This window comes from Nyctereutes procyonoides, unplaced genomic scaffold (genome assembly GCF_905146905.1).
Source record: "Nyctereutes procyonoides isolate TBG_1078 unplaced genomic scaffold, NYPRO_anot_genome, whole genome shotgun sequence".
Classification (NCBI taxonomy): Eukaryota; Metazoa; Chordata; class Mammalia; order Carnivora; family Canidae; genus Nyctereutes; species Nyctereutes procyonoides.
In genome coordinates this window covers 3647630-3671190 of record NW_026575128.1, presented here as the reverse complement: position 1 = coordinate 3671190, position 23561 = coordinate 3647630, and the positions used below count along the sequence as shown (strand labels likewise).

Genomic DNA, 23561 nt, shown 5'->3' with positions numbered 1-23561 from the left:
GGACAGGACAGCAGTAACCTCAGGAGAAAGGCATTCGGAGGCCTGCGCCGAGCTGTGGGCTTGTGGCTCAACTCAGGGGAGGAGGAAAGCCGGGCCTGGAAATGCCGCTCTTAGATTCATCTTATTTGCCATCAACCATCTTTATTTTGACTCATGTTCTTGGGATTGCCGGTGTCCTGTACTGGAAGAGATGTGCCAGAGGCAGAGCAGGTAATGTGTGAACCCAGTTATTCTTTAAATCTACTGGGGGGGCGTTTGAGGGTGGGGTAAATGACAGAGGGCTTCCCAGTGGCTTTCCTTAAAGGGCCAGTACCTCTTCTCAGCTGGGGTGCTGAGACTTTATGCGTGTTTGGACCTACTGAGGAAACTGGGCCACCCTGGGACTAGTTTGAGACCTGGACTCTTCCCTGTTCTGTGCAGCTGTCTGCTGGAGGGTGCTGGTTTGATGAGGTGATGTCTGGACTCCAAGCTGAGGGAAGTGGCAACTGTGCTGACTTGGGTCCTTCCTCAGAGAGTCAAGCTCTTCCTTTCCCCACTTTCTCACAATCTCAAAGTGGCTTCTGGATCTCTGTCTTTAACCAAACACATACAGTGATTCTATCACCCTTTTAGGTAGAGATAGGAGAAAACTTGTGGGATTAGAGAAGTTTCTGGATTTGGTGTATTTTCAGATAAGTAAAGACAGAGGAGGAAAGGCCAGTGAGAGGAAGGGGTGAGTGGTGTCCCTACCAAGGTGCCTCTGTTCTCTTTGGTAGATTAAAATTGTTCCTTTCCCTTCAGGCAGCAGTAGAGTTTACTTGTTTATCTAAGTCATCCTGTTCAATGCCATGAAGTTAACTATTCTTTTCCCCAGGGAGTCAGGCCCTGATTTTAAAAAAAAAAAAAGCAGACCCTTCTTTCTCCTCGTATTTGGTATTAATTACATTATATGCCTTTGATTTCTAAAAGCCCAGTGCAGGAATCAGCCTCATGTTTAGCTAATTCTGAATCTCCATGGTTGAGGACTAATAAAGACTGGCTTCTTCTGGAGTCCACCCACGGATCACAGTGCCTTCAGGACTGTCCTTGTAATCTGCCTACTACCTTCAAACCAAAGTATTCAGATACTTGTTCCTTTGTGTCTTACAAGTTAAGATGGAGATTTGATGGCTTATTACTTCGCTTTCTATTAAAAGTTCATGAATGCTTGACAGCATTAGAATTAGATTCAGTCATTCCTCAGTGTCCTTTCCAGTAAGTCCCAGAAAAGCTTTTGACTAAATATTCAGATCCCAGCATGTGTCTATATCAGCAAAAACAGACATTTAGAAATATGTTTAGCTTGTGTGGTGATGTGTTTAAGGAGATAGCCCAAAGTGACTTTCCTGAAATGTAAGCCTGTACTTGATCTTAGAAAGAAAGGAGCAGACAGGCATGAATTATTTGGCCCTATATACTATTTCATATGCAATGAGAAAGTAATTGCCATCTAGAAGGAGCCTGCTCCTTTCCTTTCCCTGTGCACGGTAGTAATGACATTTTTAAACCACTAATTGATTAATATTTTAAAAGTTTATCTTCAGTATAGGATTTTCTATGATACTTAGGAGTCAGAGCCCTATCTTTCAAGTGCTTTCTTTTTTATGTTTTAGAAAATGCATTTTGTAAACATCCATAAAATGCATCGAAATAAAAAGAAAAATAAATTGTAAAAGTTTTTTATGTTTGTGAAACAACTTTGGTTCTAGTACCTAATAGTTGGGAAGGTGCCGTGTTCATTTATCTGTAAAACTGGAGCAGGGGTTTTATAATTGGAGATTAGAGATACCAAAACTTCTGTAGAAGTGTTTAAGAGATTCTGTACCCAGATAAATTAAAATAAATTAAGATTTATTTTAATTTCAATTTTGAGATGTATTTTATCTATTTAAAATGTTTTTAAAAGTAACACGTATGCGGGATGCCTGGGTGGCTCAGTCAGTTAATTGTCTTTGGCTCAGGTCATCCAAGCCCTGAGCCCTGAATTAGGCTCCCTGCTTAGAGGAGAGCCTGCTTCTCCCTCTCTATCACTCTCCCTACTTGTGCTCTCTCTCTGTCAAATAAATAAATAAAATCTTAAAAAAAAAAAAAAAAGTAACACGTATGCTCTAATATACTACTTGCCAGTTGGATATCACCAAAATAAAGTTTCTCCACCATCTCTAAGTACATATTTAAACTCCTTATGAATGTACAGTTTATTAAAAAAGTGAAATTTGTATCTTTTTATCTGGTCTTTTTTTTTTTTTTTTTTTAAATTGGAAATGTTTCCCTATTGCAGAACATACTACAGAACATAGGTCCTGTGCCTGGTTAATTCTAGGTAAGGCTCAGGTGCTCAGTCCATAACAGTGAATGGGTTACACATTGCTAAGTGATGACACTATAATACTGGGCCGAGTGTGTACTAAAAGATTTTGTGCTTCTTGTCCCCCATTTCTAGTCTATATTTACGTATTGTAAAGGATGTACACAATTTTAGATGTCCAAAGTATTTGACATTGAAACAAATATTTCTGCTATTCTTTCAGTATCTTGTATCAATTTTTTTGAATAATATCCTGAGATTACCAGGCACACTGTGAAACTATTACTGTTTGTTGCTATTTGTATGAACCAGTTTTTAAAAAAGGGTTCACTCTGATAAAGTGCAACTTAGAAATAGACTGGATACCAAAGGATATAACTGTAATTAATTAATCTCTAATTTTAATCAAAATTACTTGAGTGGTTATATCATTTAGCTTTAAAATATGCAACACAAATTTGAACCTATAAAATTGATTTATACTATTAAACACTGCTTTATTTATCTTTATTATTTATTTATTTATTAATTATTATTTTTAAAGATTTTATTCATTTATTCACAAGAGCCACAGAGAGAGAGGGAGAGGGAGAGAGAGAGAGAGAGAGAGAGAGAGAGAGAGAGAGAGAGGCAGAGACACAGGCAGAGGGAGAAGCAGGCTCCATGCAGAAGCCCCGCATGGGACTTGATACCAGGACTCCGGGATCACATCCTGGGCCAAAGGCAGGCTCTAAACCGCTGAGCCACCCAGGGATCCTCTCTTTATTTTTTTAAAATACTGTTTTTATATGTTCTATATGTTGAGTTGCATATAAGATTTGTTTGAAAAAGTGATTGTAGAACATACAACCTATGGACTATTCACTGTGTTGGTAACAGGGATTCTTTTTTAAACTGGAGGTTACCTCTTTTGTAACTTAGGCCCATTAGTCCCAATTCAGCCTGGCAAAGATCAAGTTCTTTCTCTTCTAGGTGTCAGGCTTGCTTAGGTTTGAAGGCTATCTTTGCCAGTCCAGACTCTTCCTTCTCCATTTACTATATATGATTCCCTAACTCCTTATTATTCCCATTGGACAGTTAAATTGATTGGTTTTGCTTTGAAAATTTGGAGGCCAGGTGTGCATGTGGAGAGGTGAAGGGAGTACAGCAGAAGTGTGGGGAAGGAGTCATGGATCACTATTCCTTCATTTTCCTAGATGTTATGGGTCCATTGGTGAGTTCTGTTTACAGAACCGGAACTTAGGACCACGTTCCTAAATCATAGTCTCTTCAGCAGTTGTAAACAAGATACAGGAAGACATAGACAGTTTGTATTGAAGTCATAAAATACTCGTAAGATAGAACTTTGCTTTCAATTAGTATTTAGATTTTTAAATAGTCTTCAAAATACCTTGCCCACACTTACATTCACATATATTATCTTGTTATTCCAAACACTTCCTACTGTTTTAGTTTGCATCCTCATGTTTATACCTAGGGCTGTTGAAACAATCTATTTCCCCCATACTCCTTCCCACCCCCACCTGTGTTTCAGCTGTAGCCAGAGTTAACTTTCTAAAATACAGAGCTGTCTGTATCACTCTCCTGCTTAAAATCCTTCAGTGCTTCCCCTCTGCTTTTAAGAAGAAAGTTCAAACTTTTCAGGATGACATAAAGGTGTTTTTATGGGGCGCTTGTCTGATTTGGTGGGTAGAGCATGTGACTCTTGATCTCAGGGTTGTGAATTTGAACCCCATGTTGGTTGTGGAGATAACTTTAAAAAAAAGGTGTTTTTATGATCTGCTCCCTGCCTATTTCACTAGTTCTATTTCCTGTCTTGGCCTTACAAACACCTAGTACTCTAGCATCATTTAAAAACTTGTAGTTCTCTACCCCAAATGCCCATATCCTCTTTTCAACTGGACTAGTTGATTCCTGTCCTTCAAGGTAAGTAGTTAGAGCCTCTGGAAAGCTTTCCTCCACTGAAGTAAGAGCTCCTCTTTTGTGGGTCAGTGGCACTGTGTTAGTGCTTCTTATTCAAACCTGTATTGTCATCTTGTTCTGCTTGTCTGTCTCTCTCTCCACTAATGACAGTCTATTAGTGTGTAAGATTTTTAAGAGCAGGGACTCTTACTCATCTCAGTTTCCCAAGTGTCTGAGACAAAATAGCTGTCAGTAAATGTTACTTGAACAAATAAATTGAAAGGATTAAGATAGTATTCGATATAAGCTGTAGCAGGGAACTTGTCCTATTCATTTATACCTATAGGGCTTGGCTTAGCTTGACATGTGGGCCCCAAGGTAGGTGCTTCAGTATGAATGATATAGAGCTGCCCTGTGTTTTAGTTTATTAATATCTCACATCATGATAACATAAACAAGAAAAAAGCTTTATGGTTCCTTGAGAAGTACATTTTAATTTTTGTGTGTTTACCAAAGGAAAAATGTGTCCCTTTCTATGGTCTTGTTTTTTTTTTTTTTGTCTTGTTTTTTTAATCTGCAAAATAAAAGAGTTGGACAGTCCAGTTTCTTAAGGTTCTTTCCATTTTCCAACATCCCACTAGGCAGACCAGCTATAATCCCTGGATCTGGACCATACGAACATAGTGCAACCTCAGATTGCATTATCTGTCTATCTATCTATCTTTTCCTTCCTTCCTTCCTTTTTCCCTTTCCTTTCCTTCTTTCCTCTCCTGCATCCCCTTTCTTTTTTTTTTTGCATCCCTTTTCTCTTTTCTTTTCTTTTCTTTTCTTTTTTCTTTTCTCTCTTCTTTTCTTTTCTGTTTTCTTTTCTGTTTTCTTTTCTTTTCTTTTTCTTTTTTCTTTTCTTTTTTTTTCTTTTCTTTTTTCCCTAAATCAGCTCCATCACACCTTTGAGTCTGTTAACCTTAAGATCAGTCATAAATGCTGATACAGTACATGAATTGCTGATATCACCCCTCTAGAGACACTGCTATGCCTTTAGTTTTCTTGAACTTCAGTACACGACATAGGAGTTGTCATTACATTTTGTCCTGTGAGATTTGGTGTCACCTTTTGAGATTATTATGACATTAGCTGAGCATCCTCCATTCATCTTATCTAAAAATTTGTTAAGCATGTAACAGGTATTCGGTAAATTAGTAAACAGTCATATATCTAATATATCTTTACTCTGATAACTAAACCATTAGCTGTTTTTGTTTTTGTGTTTTTGTGTGTTTTTTTTTTTTACCATTAGCTGTTTTAATCAAGGTGGAAGCCTTGCCTTTTTTCTTTCCTTAGCTATTCTTTATAGATCTGTGCAGTGTGTAGGAAAACCACTAAACTTGGTGTCAGGAGCCATGGATTCTAAGTCCTGGCTCTTCTGCTGACTACATGAGATGTTAGACAGTCACTTACTTCCTCTGCACCTCAAATTTCCCTTTGAATGAGAGGATTAAAGACTAAGGTCTCTAATTTCCTGTGGCTTCTAGCAATCATTTGGCCTTTACTTGGATGTGACATGGAGTTGTGGTTGAGGGTCTGGATCAGACTGCCTGTGTTATCATCCTAGCTCTGCCGCTGCTGATGGATTGACGTCAGTCTGTCTGGGTTTGAGCTTCCTCCTCTGTAAGTGGGGTTAATAATACTGCATGGTTGTTTTGAGTTAGTTTTAAGAATACATTCTGCCCATAGTAAGGACTATATGATTGTGGGCTTTATGTATGTATGTATGTATGTATATATTTATTATTATTATTATTATTAGTAGTAGTAGTAGTAGTAATATCTACACCCAACGTGGGGCTTGAACTCACGACCCTGAGTTCAGGGGTCACATGCTTTTGCAGCTAAGCCAGCCAGATGCTCCAAGAACTATATAATTTGTTTACTCTACTCATGATGCTTTTTCCACAAAAGGAATCATTGAGGACATAGTAATTTTCTGTATGCTGCATGGACAAAGTATAAATATTTGTCTTTACAGTTGGGAATGAAGAAATGTGAAAAAAGCCAATGTGGGAGTATGCAAAAAGTTAGTGATACATTATGAATTATTGTCTTACATTTTAGAAGGAAAGACTCTGTGTCCACTTCAGTATCCTTAACCGTAGGTGATTCTGGCATTTAAGGAAATAAATGTATAGCTTCAATTTCCTGTGCTATTGTAAGAAAGTCAGTGCTTGTAAATTCTCCAATAACTTCTAGCCGTGTATGGAAATACTGACTTGAATTTCTTCCTTTCACTCAACATTTTATTTTTTATTTTTTTCCCCATTCAACATTTTAAATATCTACAGGTAGCAGCCAGATTCTCTTTTTCCTGCCCCTGACATCTCTGGACACCCAATGACCTATGACACGACTAAAAGCTGGGCAAAAAAAGGGGGGATAACCTGGGTAATCACTACTCAGGCGGGTCTCCTCTGAATTTAGAGCTGACTGTCTTAATCAAGGTCTTGCTATCAGCAGTAGCTTCCCTTTTGAGGCACAGGACCTCTTAGGAGGGAAGGCCTGCCTCCTGGCAGTCAGACTGACCTCATCCCTAAGACTCTCCACCCTAACTTCATCAGTCTGTATTGCCTTCACAGGACATAGATTCTGTTTGGATCCCAGGGGAGTGAGGAACAGGGAGGAGGCTTTGGTTCACATTTTTCAAACCTTACCTGGTGATGATTATTTTGACTTTTAGAGACTCTGGAATTATTTTGTATTTCTTTTCTTTTTTTAAAATATTTTATTTATTTATTCATGAGAGACAGAGAGAGAGAGAGAGGCAGAGACACAGGCAGAGGGAGAAGCAGGCTCCACGCGGGGAGCCCGATGTGGGACTCGATCCCAGGACTCCAGGATCATGCCCTGGACTGAAGGCGGCGCTAAACCGCTGAGCCACCCAGGCTACCCTTATTTAGTATTTCTAAAAATTATCTCACATTATTCATTTGGGATATGCCTTAAATCTCTAATTGGCTATAGTCAAATATTTCTGTTTCTTAATCTTCTGAGGAATATTCTGCCACCTTAAATACCCAGCCCCCTCATGGCAGTGTAGTTATTCTGGATTAGGTCCCTGTCAGAAACAGTAGGGTGTAATAGGAACTGTAGCTTTGGAGCTGGACAAATGGATATGTAATATTGGTCAAGTTATTTAGCCTTTAAAATTTTTTTTTAATTACTTAGAGAGTGATAGAGAGCGAGCATGTGAATGGGGGAGAGGGAAGGTGTTGCTGAGGGAGAGAGAGAGAGTCCTAAACAGATGTGGAGCTCTCTCACGACCCTGAGATCATGACCTGAGTTGAAACCAAGAGTCGGATGCTTAACCAGCTGTGCCACTCAGGCACCCTCAAGTTACTTAGCCTTTTTAAAGTATTAAAAAACAGTTATGGTAGATGCTGAATTAATTTTAACTTAGGTTATTGAGCACCTTCAAAATATGTTAGAGACCAGGATATGAAGATCGAAGATACAAGGCTCAAGAAATTTAAATCTGATAATGGAAAAGGTTACTAAGTATGAATCAGGAGACATTTATTCCTTTTTCTTCTCTCTTCCCTATTTCTTATGCATTTCTCTTCTTAGGACAAGGTAAATTCTAGGAGGACCCTTTCTGTCCAAGACTGACTAAGAAAAGTCTAATATGAAGAACAAACTGAGTAGAGTTGTCTCAGGTTATCGGGGTGACTGGGAGCTTAGTCAAGGAGGGATAAAGTCAGCTGTGAGTCCCGTTATTAGTAAGTAGTAACAGGATTATTAGCAGTTTGTAGGTGGGAGGGCTACCCGGTAGGGAGTGAAGAAAGCTGTCAGGGTACTGAGGCAGGTCTCAGGGCATGTTTAAATTGAGTGGCCTCTAGGCAAGCTCACGTTTACTCTTTTTCACTTGCAGTCTTTGGGGCTAATCTCTTCGAACTGGCTTTCCTGGGTGTTGCCCCTCCCTCCCTGCCTTTAGGAACAGGATTGGAAGTAGCTTTAGCCTGAAGAAGTCATTCTATTTAGGGAGCTGGGGCGGAGGGCCAGTGATTAGGCCCTTATCTGTAGTGGAGCCTTTCTGAGTAGTGTGGGGCCAGGATCGGCGGCTCTCCTGCCTTCAACAGAGACTCAGCTTTTCTAACCCCTGGTTGGATCAGAAGTGTGAAGAAGCGATAGATGGGCTGGGCCATCCGAATGAAAAAGCCCTTCATTGTGTTCCTTCAACATTCCAGTGTCTGGTACAATTAGCCAGGACTCAGAAAACAAGTTGGACAAACAAGCAAGCCGCCTTCCACTGATGGATAAAGGGGTTCCTGGCACCGCTGAGTTAAGTGCACTGACTGCAGAGACAGGGTGGGAGGCTCTGGGAGGAGGAAGGGGACTTGGGGATGAGGTTCCTGGCTGGATGAGGAGAAAGAATGGACCAACAAGCAAACAGTATTTTTGAAGTTGATGAAATCTGCCCTGCTGATCTACCTGAGAGACTGGCTGGGGCAGGGCTACTCTGAGAAGTAGGTGGGGTCATTGAGGAGAAATTGTACTCTTCCCTTCGGGCAGCTGTAAATGTGGGGAAATGAAGCTCCATTTAGAATCTGGGAGTCTGTCGGCAGTGGACAGCATATGGGATTCACTCCGTTATAGTCTCTCCCATTGTGGGACCTTCTCAGTTGGTTAACACTTCATATGTACTTCTGCCTGAGAAGAGGCCAGCCAGAGGAACAGTTTGTTGGGCAACGGCTGCACCATTCCTGACTTGGCAGTAAGCCGTCCTACCTTACCAGCTCTCCTGCAGCTGTCTAAGATTTGCCAGGTCACAAACTTCGGCTCTGCAAATGGAGGGTAACCCAAAGACCAGCCTCCTCCTACCTGTTCAGGCTTACTCAGTAACTTGGCTGGACTTTTTCACATGAAGCTCCCATCTCCGTATGCTGCCTTTGGTCTGAAAACACTGAGCTGGTGCCACTTTTGAATGGGATGCTCTTTGTCTGAATACCTGAACCCAGCTTTTGGAAGTGCTCTAGGGAGGAGCTTCCTCTCTGACCTCAAGGGGAGGAGGAGGTCATTAGGAAGTGGTGGGTGGAGCCACGTCTCTCTACTTCTGCTGTCTCTCTTTGCTCTTCGAATAGCCCTTTGGCTAGCTGTCTCTGTTTACCTTGAAGACTTTTTGGAGGAGCTGCAGAGGGTGCACGAACCACTAGCCGGAGGTTCTTTGGAACACCCTCCTTTTGGGTGGGGTCAGCAGACACAAGAGTGCCATGTGGCCTAGTTACCAAGATGAGCACGAGTTCAACGCCCACCTGGTTTGCCGCATGTGCTGTATGGGTTAGTATGTGAAGTTTTTTCCTTGTCTGGGCCTGTGTATCCCAAGTAGCTCTTGCTGTCATCAACTCATAGGAATATGTGGGCTTTGAAGTCTTGCAGATGTTACAACTTCTGGGCTTGTTAAAATGTGCAGGGGAAGAGACTGGGGTGCTCTAGTTCCTGGGGAACTTTTTAAGCTTGTAGACTGGCATTTAAGAGCCTGAGCTTTGGGTGTGGGACTTTTTTATAGAGACTGAATTCATGCTCACGCTTCTTTTTGCCTGTATCAGGAAACTACTTTTAAGTTATGTTGCATAGTTCTGAAAGTCCAGGGTGTATTTTTAGCAGAAGTTGGTTGGTTACGGAGTCCACCTCTGAGCGAACTAGAATGGGGGGGGAGCAGAGGAGGAGTCACGGCCTGGGTTTCCTCTTTCACTTACTCTCTTCTGCCAGCTGTAGGAGGTAAGAAGGCTCCAAGGTGGTCTGGGAATGGAACCTAAAAACAAATTGCAGGCTAGGGAGGAGTGTTGTATGGGCTGTGACTTAGATCTCCCTGGATAAAGGACAAGAGTTCATTAAAATCATGTTCTGTGACCTTGAGCAAGTGGCCCAGCCTTTTTGGCCACAGGTTTCTTTGGCTTCCAAACAGCAGGGTATGTAGACTGGTGCTGGAATGAGATCTCAATTTATCAAGTTCTTGGTAAAATGAAAAAGGTAAGGAGAAGGTAGTGTGCTTTTCATAAAGGGGAACTCATTTAAATAACTGTCCTTTACTCTGGAATCACTCTTCCTACTTTTCTGGTGTTAAAGTGTCCTTTATTTATGAAAGAATGGTTCTTAGGTGGTAGCTTGGTTTTAGATATCCCTACCTAGCAAAAGAAAAGGTTGACAGCTTTATGTTAGATTTTTCAATTTATTTTGGAACCTTTACTGGTTTGTAAAATCGGAGTTTGGAAGCTCCTGGATTGATCACTGACTTTGATAATCAAAGTATCTTTGATATTATACTCTCGAGTCTCCAAAGCAGAACAAAATCGTGACCCAAATAGGCAGGTTTTCACTAAAATTGAAATCGTCAGCTGTTTCATCGAGAGGAGAGGGCAGAAGAAATTTCAAAAGGGGTGTAGCAGAGAGCTACGGTTCTGATCCTGTCTCCTGACCGCTAGGCCAGTACTGCCAGATATTTAAGTGCTTTCTGAGAAACAAAGGTGATATTATAATATTGTTTGGGGCACACGGAGAGGCTGTGTTAGTCTGTTGTTGCCATGCAGTCTAGCCTTTTATCTTTCTGGTATCATTGAGATTTCTTCCCTGAGACTTAGAGAAAAGAATCGTCTGCATCTGAAAGTGCGTGGAGATAAAGGTTCCCTTTCCTGTAATCAACGAGAAGTATAAGAAAGTTTAGAATCTTTATTGAAAGTTTTGGGGCAGGGATGGCTGGGTGGCTCAGACACTCATGTCTGCCTTCAGCCCAGGGCATGATCCCGGGGTCCCGGGTTTGAGTCCTGCATCCGGCTCCCTGCGTGGAGCCTGCTTCTCCTTCTGCCTGTGTTTCTGCCTCTCTGTGTCTCTCATAAATAAATAAGTAAATAAACAAATTAAAAAAAAAGTTTTGGGGCAGAAACCTTATTCTGTCTCATCTTGCCCTGTTTAATCCCATGGAGGCATTGTGGTCTAGTGGTTAAGAGAATGGACTTTGGCATCACCCGTCTGCTTGGGGCCCCTGCTCTATACTAAATAGTTTAGATGCGCTGAGAGAATTGCTTTATCTTTCTATGCCGTGATTTCCCATTTTTTAAAGGGGGATTTAAATAGGCCCTAACTCAGAGTCGTTATGAGGAGTCATGATATTCAGGTGCTTAGCCCAGTGTAAGCTCTGCAAGTGATTTTGATGTGGCCAGTTCACAGACTGGTATTTGGGAACCATTGACCTAGTCCAAACTCCTTATATTGCAGATGAAACTCAGATTCAGAGAGGGATGCTGAGTGTTCGATAGGGTAAGCATCATAGACTAGAGGCCAACAGATCCAAGGTACAGATCTGATTCTGCCCCTGTGTCACTTTTTCCAAGTTCTTAAACCTCTTAGGGCTTGATTTCTTCATCTCCAAGAGGATATTTTGAGAATTCTTAAACCTCTGATCTCTTTGTATCTGTGATTTAGTTTTTCTGATAACCTAATGAAACTATTGAGCTTTTCTCCCTCTTCCCTTCTCCTTGTGTGCCTGTCCAGCCATCTCTATGACTCATTTCTTGTCACCATTCTTATTCCCATATCTAACTTCTGTCGTTTACTCTTGAATTCCCAATAGAGCAAAGAATTATCATTAATAAAGTTCTAATTAAAAAAAAATAAAGTTCTAATTTGCCTGGGAAATAACATAAACTTTAATTTGCATTGAATTTTCTAGAATTATCACCTCCTTAAACTCCCAATTCTCAATCTTCACTGAGACATTCTAAGTCTGTGCTAACACTTGGTGATAGATGCTGGTGATGAATACTGATTACAGTGATGGTTTGCACCTCCCTTCTTACTGTCATTACACAGGACTGTATTGTATTGCCTTCTAATAATTTCATGGTGGCAGTAGGTGTGGAGGTTAAAAGTCCATGACAGACTTGGATTTGAATCTCAATTCTACTTGCTAACTGGGTGATTTGGAAAAATTATTAATAAGCCTTTTTGAGCCTCAATTTGCACTATGAAATTGAGGACAAATAGTGTGTACTTGATAGAGTTGTATTGTGAGTCAATACAATGTAAATACAATGTCTAGGTCAGTCTTATATCCCAAAGTTGACTTATGTTTGTCTGAGGATAGGAATCATTTATAATGCTGGTGCAATTATATATTTTTGGTAAGCACAATTAATTGCTTGATCTGTCTCCCCCTCTCCACTCCTTCCTTCCTTCCTTCCTTCCTTCCTTCCTTCCTTCCTTCCTTCCTTCCTTCCTTCCTTCCCTCCTTTCCCTCCTTTCCCTCCTTTCCCTCCTTTCCCTCCTTCCCTTTTGCTATATAGCTGACATGTAATGTTACATTAGGTTCAGGCATATGATTCAGTAAGTTTATACATTCTGCTATCTCACCACAGGTGTATCTATCATCTGTCACCATACGCTATTACAATATTATTGACTATATTGCCTGTGCTGTGCCTTTTATTCCCATGACTTACTCATTCCATAACTGGAAGCCTGTACCTTCAACTCCTCTTTGCCCATTTTGCCCCTCCCTGCACTCCCCTACCCAGTGGCAACCATCAGTTTTTCCTTTGTATTTACGGGTCTATTTTTTTCAGCCCATTTTCTTTGAACCTACATTAAGTGGTGCAAAGTCTCCTGGATCCAGATGTGGCAAGAAGAATTTAGGAAAGCTGTAACTGTAGATGGGACATCTGAATGGAAATCCCGGTTTCCTGCTGAAAAGCAACCTTTTAATTATCATTTGGGAATACTTCTTAGTCTGACTTTGAAAATACCATCTTAATGTGTCCTTATAGGTATAACCTTGGCACATAGAGGGCTTTCAGTATATATTTCTTAAATGAGTGAGTGTTCTTGAGTACCCATTGTTGTCTTAAATGTTGAATATTTAAGGAAATTTGAAACATGATTCTTGACTCCAAAGAGCTAAAGTTGATAAATAGGATTTACATAGAGAAGTATCTAATAATAGGTTTTATATGCTTGGTGCCAAGTCAACTGAATAAACGCAAGCATCTGCAGGCATATAGAAGTGGCTGGCATAGCTAGAAAGAGAGAGGGGAGAAATGGGACTTCATCTGGACCTTGTAAGGAGGCTCTTAGATAACCCGAAAAGAGAGGGAGAGATATTACAGTAGGGGCAACAAGGACAAGAATGTGCAAGTTATGTTGGGAAACAATGGTATCAGAATGGTTGTAGTTGAGTCATGCAGGGAAGAGCCCAAAGATAAAGTTGGAAGAGTAGATTGTAAATTTCCTCAGGTCAGAGGCCACTTCTTTATCTACTCCCACCATTTAACACACAATGAATAAAAACTAGAATTGAATTTCAAAGGTTTATAGCAAACTGGAAATGAAGGACCTGGACTTGGTCTTCTGGAAGCCAGTAAAGGATTTTTGAGTAGAGAGATAATATGGGCAAAGTGGTGATTTCGGAAGATTTGTTGAGATAGGCTAGTCTGCTGTACTTGCCATAGCCTCAGCTGCCAGCTGTTAGCTTCAAATTTGTAGCCTCACTTCTGACTGCTATTCTGAACTCTAGACCTAACGTTCCAACTGTCAGCAAATGAAAGTGATCAGTTACAGTTTGAAAAATGGAAGTAGATAGAATTATTCTGGGAAAATGGGGAGAACTGCTCTTTATAACGTCTTTCTTTATTTTTTTTAAGCTATGCGTCTTTTTACCCCTTCCCAACATGCGCATAACACCCAATGCATGCAGTTTTAGGTGGTTCATGGCACCCCTCTCCAAATGTATGGACCCATGTACGGACCTGTGGGTATCTTAAGATGGATATCTTAAGAACCTGTAATACAAAATGAAGGAAAGAGGGCTAACAATGAGTAAACATTTAAGAAGAGAAGGAATAACCAAAGATGAAGGAGGAACACAAGGGTGCAGTGGAGTTTCATATTCAAGAGGGAGAGTGAATTTAAAAGATGAAAGATGGGGGCGCCTGGGTAGCTCAGCGGTTGAGCAGTTGCCTTCAACTCAGGATGTGGTCCCAGAGTCCCAGGATCAAGTCCCACATTGGACTCCCCTCGAGGAGCCTACTTCTCCCTCTACCCGTGCCTCTCGCTGTGTGTCCCTCATGAATAAATAAATAAAATCTTAAAAAAAAAAAGGTGAAAGAAAGGTTAGCAGTGTCTTCTGAGTTAGCAGTTAGGTAGGTGACTATGGAGAAAACAGTTTCGGTGAATTTGTGGGGCTCAAAGCTACACAGGTCACATGGGGGGAAAGAGGAGGTGAGGAAAGGGAGACAACATTGTCATCATACTTATTCAGGAAGCCAAGGAAAAGGAAAGAGAGAAGTTAAAGATCTACAAGCTAGGGGATAATTAAGTTCCTAAAGAGAAGGGAAGAGGTGGGATCCAGATTTTAGGTGGAAGGACTTGCCTAAGTTACCAAAGGATGTCTCTGCAGATGAAAATAAAACAAAGAAAATTAGGGTATTTTTGATAACTTGGTGGATTGTAATGGTCTCCCCCCCCCTTTTTAAAAGATTTTATTTATTCATTAATGAAAGAAAAAGAGAGAGGCAGAGACATAGGCAGAGGGAGAAGCAGGCCCCACACAGGGAGCCTGATGTGGGACTTGATCCCGGGACTCCAGGATCACGCCCTGGGCCGAAGGGCACCAAGCCGCTGAGCCACCCAGGGATCCCCTGGACTGTAATGGTCTTATTAAAAGTCAGAAACAAGTATCAAATCCTTCTAATTAAGTAACCTCCCATGATTAACTGAACATCAATATGTTTAATCTTAGAATTTCCCAGTGGGCAGTTGGGTAATTTGTTGGGTCTTCATAGCATTTGGTTGGGCCAAGTTTCTAAGAAGCATCAAAAAAGAATATGATCCCCCCCCCCCTTTTTTTGATTGACTAGAGTGTCTTTGAAAATTCTACTTCCAGCATTAGGTAGAAAGATTCTTGCTGAGCCTGGGATTAAATTAGGGATTTATGTGTGGGGAGCCAAATGTAAAATTTATTAAAAAGTTTGAAAGTCTGAGCTGTTTGGAGCATTCTGAAAGTTTAATAGTTAAGTTGTTCTTTGGCTTCTGTAATGAATTTCCTTGCTGATCCTAAACCTGAGGCACTCTAGTATCCTCTTGTCTCAATGCTTAAATCAGGAAAGAGCTTGCATGTAATTGGTGGGTCTGTAACACAGGATCCTAAAAAAGAATCCTTCAGCTTTGGAGCACAGTTGTTCCATAAAATCTTTTTCTGAGGAACTTACAGCTCAGCTCTAAAGAAGGCTAGCTGGTCTTGAGAAGGGCTTGTGAAATCATGTTGCCCTTAATGATTAGGCTCGGAATAAGTACTTGACCTCTTGCCAGTGATTTGAAGGACTGTTTTTTAGCTATTGGAAATATGACTAGTATCAGAACATCAGGTCTCCCTAGCGTATTATTCTCCTGGAGGGCTTGGTAGGTGAACGGAATTACTTACGGAAATAGTAAAATGGATCGGTGTCGCATCTTCAGGTAAAAAATAAAGGAGGCAGTGGACTAAAAAGAAATCCTGGGGATCCCTGTATGGCTCAGCGGTTTAGTGCCTGCCTTTGGCCCAGGGCGTGATCCTGGAGACCAGGATCGAATCCTACATCGGTCTCCCTGTGATGGGGCCTGCTTCTCCCTCTGCCTGTGTCTCTGCCTCTGTCTCTCTTTCTGTGTCTCTCATGGATAAATAAATAAAATCTTTAAAAAAAAAAAAAAGAAAAAGAAAAAGAAATCCCATGAATTCTGCCTCTTCTTCATATAGTCATACACGTAAATATATAAATATTTTTGTATATACAATAAAATAAATAATAAATATATATATATTAAGTAGGCTCCATGCCCAGCATGGTGCCCAATGTAGGGCTTGAACTCATGACCCCGAGATCAAGACCATGGATGACTTACCGACTGAGCCACCCAGGATTTCCCTGCCTCTTCTTTAAAATGTTGATTAGTTTAAAAGGAAATTTGATAACTTCCTTTTCCATCTATGTATTATTTAACCTGTCAAGACAAACATATATAACCTTTATAATAAAAGAAATTCTAAGAAGGAAAAAAAGGGTAAACTTGTGTTTCTGGAGTGAGAATTTTGTAAAAATGGAAACAGGCCGTTCTTGGTTATGAAGATATTAGTGTAGTGAAGCAAAATGGCTTTGGTAGTGGTGAAAATGTTAGGGGGGCAGAACTTTTTGTTAGCTTTAATTTTATTTTCCTGTCGTGGCTGCATGTTTCAGTACAAGAGTGACACTTATTGGGGTATTGGGATTTTTTTACATATTGGACTGTTTTCCTGTAGGTGACTTGGCTCTGATTTCATTCTGTGTGTTTCATTAAGCAGTCTTCTAATCATATATTGGCCAGTGAAGAAAGTTTTTGTTTTTGTTTTAGGTCATATCTTGCAGAGTGGTAGCTGTTAGCCGCTTTAAGAGATACAAAAAGTAAAACATGATTTCTTAAGGAGTTAGTGATCTCATTGGTGATGTAAGAATGAGCATATTAAAAGTTCAGGACTCTATATAAGTGCTGATTGAGTGATTAGCATAGTAAGTACCATAAAAATGTGTAGGACAAAGAGACAGTTGGGACCTGGAGTTGTCAGGAAAGGCTGCCAGAGTAATTTTTCTTAATCACACATTTGATCATGTCATCTCCTATTTAAAATCTTTTGAAGCTTTCCCTTACCTTCTCCTATCAATTTCTTAGTGGTAAAGTTTGGACTCCTTAACTTGTAAGAAAGGTTGTGATTTGGCCCATGGCATCCTATCTAGTTTGAAGTCTCTCCACTACTTAATACACATCCTGTCTTTCAGGCATCCTTGATTCTGTGCACTTCTCTGAACATTAGCTCCTGGTTGTCTCCACGAATTTGCATTAGGTGAAGTTTACATGTAGTAGCTTTGTTCCTTCCCTTTAATTCTTGGCTAGCTTCTACTCCCCTTTTACCATTTAGTTAGGGTCTCTCCTCTGGAAACTTTCACTAACTGCCCATGTTTCCCTCTCTTGTTCAAGTGGCCTAACCATTTTCTTCTGTTCTTGGGCACTCTGTGCTTAGCTCTGTTAGAGTGTGTATGAAACTGCACTGAAGTTATTTCTTTTTTTTTTTTAAGTTATTTCTTTTCTCTGCTAGACTGTCATCTATTTTTTATTTTTTAAGGTAGGCTCTACACCTAACATGGGGCTTGAACTTATGATCCCAAGATCAGGAGTTGTACACTCCACCAACTGAGCCAGCCAGGTGTCCCAAATGTCATTCTTTTAAAGATAGGGACTGTGTCATTGGTATCTATTGTTAGAGTCAAACACAGCTCTTCCAAGAATCTAGGTCCTTAATAAAGATGTATTCAAAGAAAAAATGAGTGAATGAATGAATGAACTAGATTTTAAAGAGTAAACAGTGTTTGGGGCACTTGGGTGGCTCAGTTGGTTGGGTGTCCAATTCTTGATTTTGGCTCGGGTCATCATCTTGGGGCTATGGGATTGGGGTCATCAGGCTGTGTGCTCCACGCAGAATCTGCTTGTCCTTCTTCCTCTGTTCCTCCCCCTGTTCATGCTCTCTTTCTCAAATATATATATAGTAAATAGCATTTGGAGAGAGGCAGAAAGGGAGAGAGTAGCATGCCATAAAGAGAAAATAGTGTGAGCAGTATCAGTGATTTAGAAGAGATGGCATTTGTAAGCTGATTCTCATTCCGTCTGTAGATGACACAGGCTTGGAAGGGTTAATGAAGATGTTGGATAACTGAATCAGCCTCTAAAAAGATCAAAATATATTGGAATGACAGTGGTCAAATCTAATAAAAATCCCAGCTTTGAGTACTTGCAGGACCCTTAAGTGAAAGGTGGCCTGTACTTAAAATTCTAACAGTTCCAAATGAGAGCCAGTAGGGAGAATTTATAAGGAAGCAAATGATAACACTTTATAGAACTATTAAAGTGATACATATTGCCTTAGGAGCTAATGAATTCTCTATTAAATTTTAAGTATCAGGAATAGTATAGAGTTATGTAGGATTTGGGCAGACCTTTCAACCCTGAACAGATGATTCTTTGTTCTTGAAAGGAATCGTGTTTCAGCAGGGGATAAGAGTAGATAGCTAATTCTGATTCCCAAGTTCTGTGGTATGTAGTAGTAAGAGATCGCTGTTCCTTGCAAAGCAGGAAAAAATTCAAGGCTGAAAGAAGGATGTGACGTTAAGACCAGAGGCAGTGAAGAGATAGCATTTACCGAGTGGCTATAAATTCAGAAATGTGAGTAGGTGGTACATTGACCTGGAGAGCATGCCAGCATTGTTCAGAATCGCACCTATGTGGCTCTTATGAGGCAGTCAGGAGGAACTGGGCAGGAGAGACGGAAAAACCTCACTTTGTGTGGATTACTAGTGAACTAGAGTTACTTAATTCTCTGACCTGGAGAAAAAATGGAAGAGTTGAGCAATGGTGGTAATTCAGTTTTGCAAATTGTCATGGTGTGCTTAGTGGTAGAAGGATAGGCAGGTGGCAGTTCCTGGGGGATTAGTGATGGCAGCTTTGAATTGCTTGACTGTGTTTTCTAGCACAGACCAGAGTAAGTTTAGATGCTCTTAATAAAAGGAATAAAATGAGAATGGAGTGATAAAGCTTGGGAATGATTAGGATGACTGCTAAGGAGGCATGTTTGGAGCAGGAAATACAGTGTGGCAGCGTGGTGGCTGAATATGAACTGGAGATGAGGTAAGGTGAGGATGACACCAGAGGATGCATGTGGAGGTAGTAAATGTGAACCAAGTTGTTGGGAAGCTAAGGTAGATTCACCATATGGGGGGTGGGCGGCAGTGGCAGGGAGTGGTTGATGATAGTGAGGATGATTTGAACAAGATAATAGGGGGATGGCATAGGCTTCAAGTAGGTGAAAAGGAGCAAGGCCGAAGGATCAGTGGTCTGGAGGTGCTCTGGGGAATTGGCAGGTGTGGGAGAAAGGGAGTCCTCTGCAGGATCGGGCCTCTGGAACAGCGGCAGTCATGCTTCTGTTAATGAGGTCCACAAAACTGAGGATGAAGGAGAGTGTGCCTACAAAGAGGAGGCTCTATAAGAAGGTGGAGGTGATGGAGATGTGCAGTGCAGGTAAACTGAGCAGCTTTCTGAGGTTGCCGAGTTGGTAATGACTGGTGAGGAAACTGGAACTAGGGGTAGAAAGTGGGGTAGGAAGGGGGTGAGAGCAGAGCACTGGTCTTGCAGATGGGTTTGTGAAGAGGGAGATGTACAAGTGGCCCAAACTCCAAGGCCGCTCTGCTTCTCCTGCGGGCGGTGTTCACAGCTTTGACTTTTTGGAGGTTGCTTTGCGGGGAAGCAGAGAGTCACTCACCCACCAGGTTATGGTGCGAAGGAGACTTTGCCATGGCTGTGGGTTTTGAGGCTATGCGTCTGTCTAATCTGTAAAGTAGCAAGACGGTCAGGACAGAAGATGAAGCTCAGACAGGAGAAATCTTCCCAACAACACAACATTTCTCATGGGTCTGGGGAAACCATCACCACAGTGTGTGCAGAAGCTGGGGTGTGGACAAAGCAGGGGTATGGGAACTTATCTGGGCAGTGCTGAGCCAATGCCTTCTCTGTGTTTCCTTTACAGATGAACGGGACCGTGTTCAGAAGAAGACGTTCACCAAATGGGTGAACAAGCACCTGATGAAGGTAGGACTCCATAGATGCTGCCCTAGCCCCTTGGCTACTTTTAAGCTGGATCTCTCAGTCCTTTCTCACTGATAGTTCAGATGCTTGTCATGTGCCTCATGGAGATACACATGTGACTTTTTAAAAATAACTAACATAGTCATAACAGTGTGGAAACTTGTACTGATCAGTTTCTTGGAAAGGAGAGTAATAGATGCCATTACCTCAGAAGATTAAGGGTGAGGATACCAGGGGGTGATTCCTGGACTCAAAAACACTGTTCCTAGCTTTATAGATTATTTTATAAGCTTCCTTCTTTCTATTTCTAGAGAAACAGGATGGGACTTTTGTTCTCCTTCTTTCTCTTTAAGTGCATAAATCTTAAATGTTTAAGCAATTTTTACATGTGCCTATACATTATCACCACCATGCAGTTTAAGTTGCAGAACACTTCCAGAATGGCTTGGGTTGGGGGGAGATTGTATTATTGTTTTTAAATAGAAGAGAAACCAAGGCAGAGGTATGTTAAATGCCCTCCTGAGGACGACCAGTATGACTGACTAATGTGACAGTCAAGATTTGCAGACAAAGTTTTTGGATATTATATAATAATTACTCAAATAATTTACATAATTTTGAGTTATATTGATTACTGCTCAGGGAAAGGTCACCAGTGACCTCTTACTTGCCATATCCAGTAGCCTAGTTTATCTTCCTCTTATTTGGTTTCTCCATTGCATCTGATACTGTTGACTAACATTATTTCTTAAAACCCTCTTTTATGTTGGCTTCTAACACACTGCTTTTTCCTGAATTACCTCTTTCCTCTATGAATGCTTTTTTCATGCCTCTTTGAGTGGCTTTTCTTTCTCTGATTCCTCCATGTTGCTGGTCTCTAGGGTCCTAACCATACTCATTTTCTTGTTTGGTTCTCTGTACTCTTCTTTGGCAATCTCATGTGTGTTAGTCACAGTGATCACTGGTGGTGTGGAACATAAAGAAGCACAAGTAGAAAAAGGATATGAAGTGATCTCATAGAATCTGGTGTCTGGATGCAGCTAGGCTTTATGAAAACTAAACATTATCAGGCAGCTACTCCGTCTTTTTATTGAGGGCTTGTGTTGTCTCACTTTTATTTCTTCCTACATATCTCCTACGTTAATTGCTTTTGCCATTGTTTGTGGAAACTGTGGTGGCTGTCTCTCAAATGGTGACGTAAACCCCTGTGGCTATAATTCTGAAGACACAAAACAAAATTCTGATTGGCTGGAATTTTCTTTCCCTCCCTGGGTCAGGTGTCCATCTATAGCTTAGTAATCTATGGCTAGGGAGATGGTTACATAAATCAGACGTGGCTCCTAGAGGCCACGTTTAGTTGGGACTGCAGGTGAGGACAGTTTTCAAAATAAAAGATATGGATGTGGATGTAATGAGAGAGCCATTTCCTATATTCTTTCCTAAGCCGAAGACAGTGCACTGGACACGTTCATCTGGACGTCACCCAGACAATATCCCATATCCAACACATCCTAAATTGCTGAATATTTTCATTCACATACATAATTATCCAAGTTAGGAATCTAGAATGTTTTCTACCCATCATCTCCCTTGTTACCATCTCTAGTCAGTCACTTCCAACTCAGAAATATGCCTGCACCTCACTTCTCCATTCCCATGACCTCTGCTCTCGTCCAGGGCCTTTTCAGCTTGCCTTGATCACTTGATAGTTCCTAATAAAGTTTTCTGTAGTAACACTGATAATGCAAATAGTAGTAATAGTTTATTGAGTGCTTACCGTAAAGCTAGCATTCTGGACTAAGTCTTCTATGTGGATTATCTTGTTTACTCCTCAGTGACCTGATGTTGGAGACTCTTTCAGTTTTCCCATTTTATCAGTGAGGAAAAGGAGGTTTAGAGAGGTTAACTTAAGGTCACACCACTAGAAAGAGGCAGAACAGAAATTTTATTTTATTTTTAAGATTTTGATTTTATTTGACAGAGTATAAGCAGGGAGAGTGGCAGGCAGAGGGAGAGGGAGAGGGAGAAGCAGACTCCCTGCTGAGCAGGAAGCCCACTGCAGGGCTCGATCCCAGGACCCTGGGATCATGACCTGTGCCGAAGGCAGACGCTTAGCCCCCTAAGCCACCTAGGCGCCCCAGAACTGAGATTTTAGAATTCAGGTAACCTAAAGTCTAGAACCTGTGCTCTTAACATCTACAGTAATGGCCCAACTTCTGCCTACCTTTCCAGGCTCATAGTGTCGAATTCCCCTTCTACCTCAGGCACTTGCTGAACTGTGTGCCATGCTATTTTATGACCCTGTATCTTAGCTCATCCTGTTCCCCGTGTGTGAAGCCTCCCCCAATCTCTGTTCTGTCTGCATAACCCCAATTCAATACCACCTCGTTAAATATGTAACTGAATCTCCCACATGGAATTGGCTACCCTTTCCTTTGTGCCCTTATTGTTTTCCCTGTGTGCTTTTGTTATAGCACTTGTGCACATTCTATATCTTTCTGTTTGATTTTAACTTGAAGGCAGACATTACATCTTAACTTGGTTAGTGCCAGGATAAAGAAGAAAGGCAGAGAGACAGGGAGAGAAAATTGCTATTCCCCTTTAATTTCTTCAATATGTACCATTTGCCTCTAGTTCGGCGACACAGAACTCTGTCATGATGCACAGTCCTTAACAACCTGCCTCCAAGCTGCCCAGCTTCATTTGCAGGCATTCTCCCCTGTGTAGCCGGAGCTGTGGCCACAGGAGATAAGTCACTGCTCTCTAAACACAGTGTGCTTTCACACCTCTTTGCTTCTTCATCTCTCTCTCCCTAGAAGGCACGTCCCAATCTCCTCTGCCTGGCCATCACCCACTTATCCTTCAAGGTTCCATGTACAGTATCACCTTCCTGAGAATCTGACCTCCATCCAGTCCTCAGCCTAAATTAATCTCAACTCTATCTCTGTTCCACACTGCTTTGAAGTGATGGCTTGTGTGTTCACACATTGGTCTTCCCCCCATCAGTGTGCTCACTGAGTGCTCAGACTGTATATGTACTGCTTTCTCTGCCACATACTACACTGCAGATGTAAGAGATACCCAGGACTGATTGCCTTGAGTAAATAATATTTTAATATTTTAATAGTATTTTATAGCTTACAGACCACATTCTTACCTGGCTTGATTCTTATGAGAATTCTGAAGGCAGTAAAGGTATTTAATTTTGTCTGTTTTCACAATGAGGGAAAGTGAGAATTAGAAGGGCATAAAATGACTTTCCCAAGATCATATAGCTAGTGAAAGTGGGACCTAGGGACCATTCATGAGTCTTCTGACCAAAATCATATGCTCTTTCTACTAAATATGCCCCCAACTTACTCTTTTGTGCCTCATCACTAACAATTGAAAGAACTGAATTTATCCTGACTCAGGCTTGTCTCCTAAACTTTGTAGTTGAACACAAATGCCCTGGCTCTCTGCTGTTGCCAGTTGGACCTCTGCCTCAGTGCTGCGTGATGACAGGAGGCCCAGGGAGGGAGAAATGAGATGAGCACAGCAGAACATTGTTAGAAATTGGAGGCCAGCCAGAGCCTTACTTCAGTCCCTGGCTATTTTTCCTCTCTCCTTGGACCCCCAACCCTTTAAGTTCCAATGGCATTTTCTCATCTTG

At 41.2% G+C, this 23561-nt stretch overlaps 1 protein-coding gene across 9 annotated transcripts in view; it reads left to right on the top strand.

Moving 5' to 3' along the window:
- Positions 1-23561, top strand: part of MACF1 (microtubule actin crosslinking factor 1) — a 341743-nt gene that overhangs the window by 111178 nt on the left and 207004 nt on the right. For 7 of the 9 annotated variants that reach the window (XM_055342059.1, XM_055342058.1, XM_055342057.1 and 4 more), the window contains exon 2: positions 19851-19912. In XM_055342059.1, the coding sequence (XP_055198034.1) occupies positions 19851-19912 (62 nt within the window). Of the gene's footprint in view, positions 1-62; positions 211-9474; positions 9557-19850; positions 19913-23561 lie in introns of those variants that run through there. The other 2 variants (XM_055342060.1, XM_055342063.1) reach the window with 2 other exon arrangements.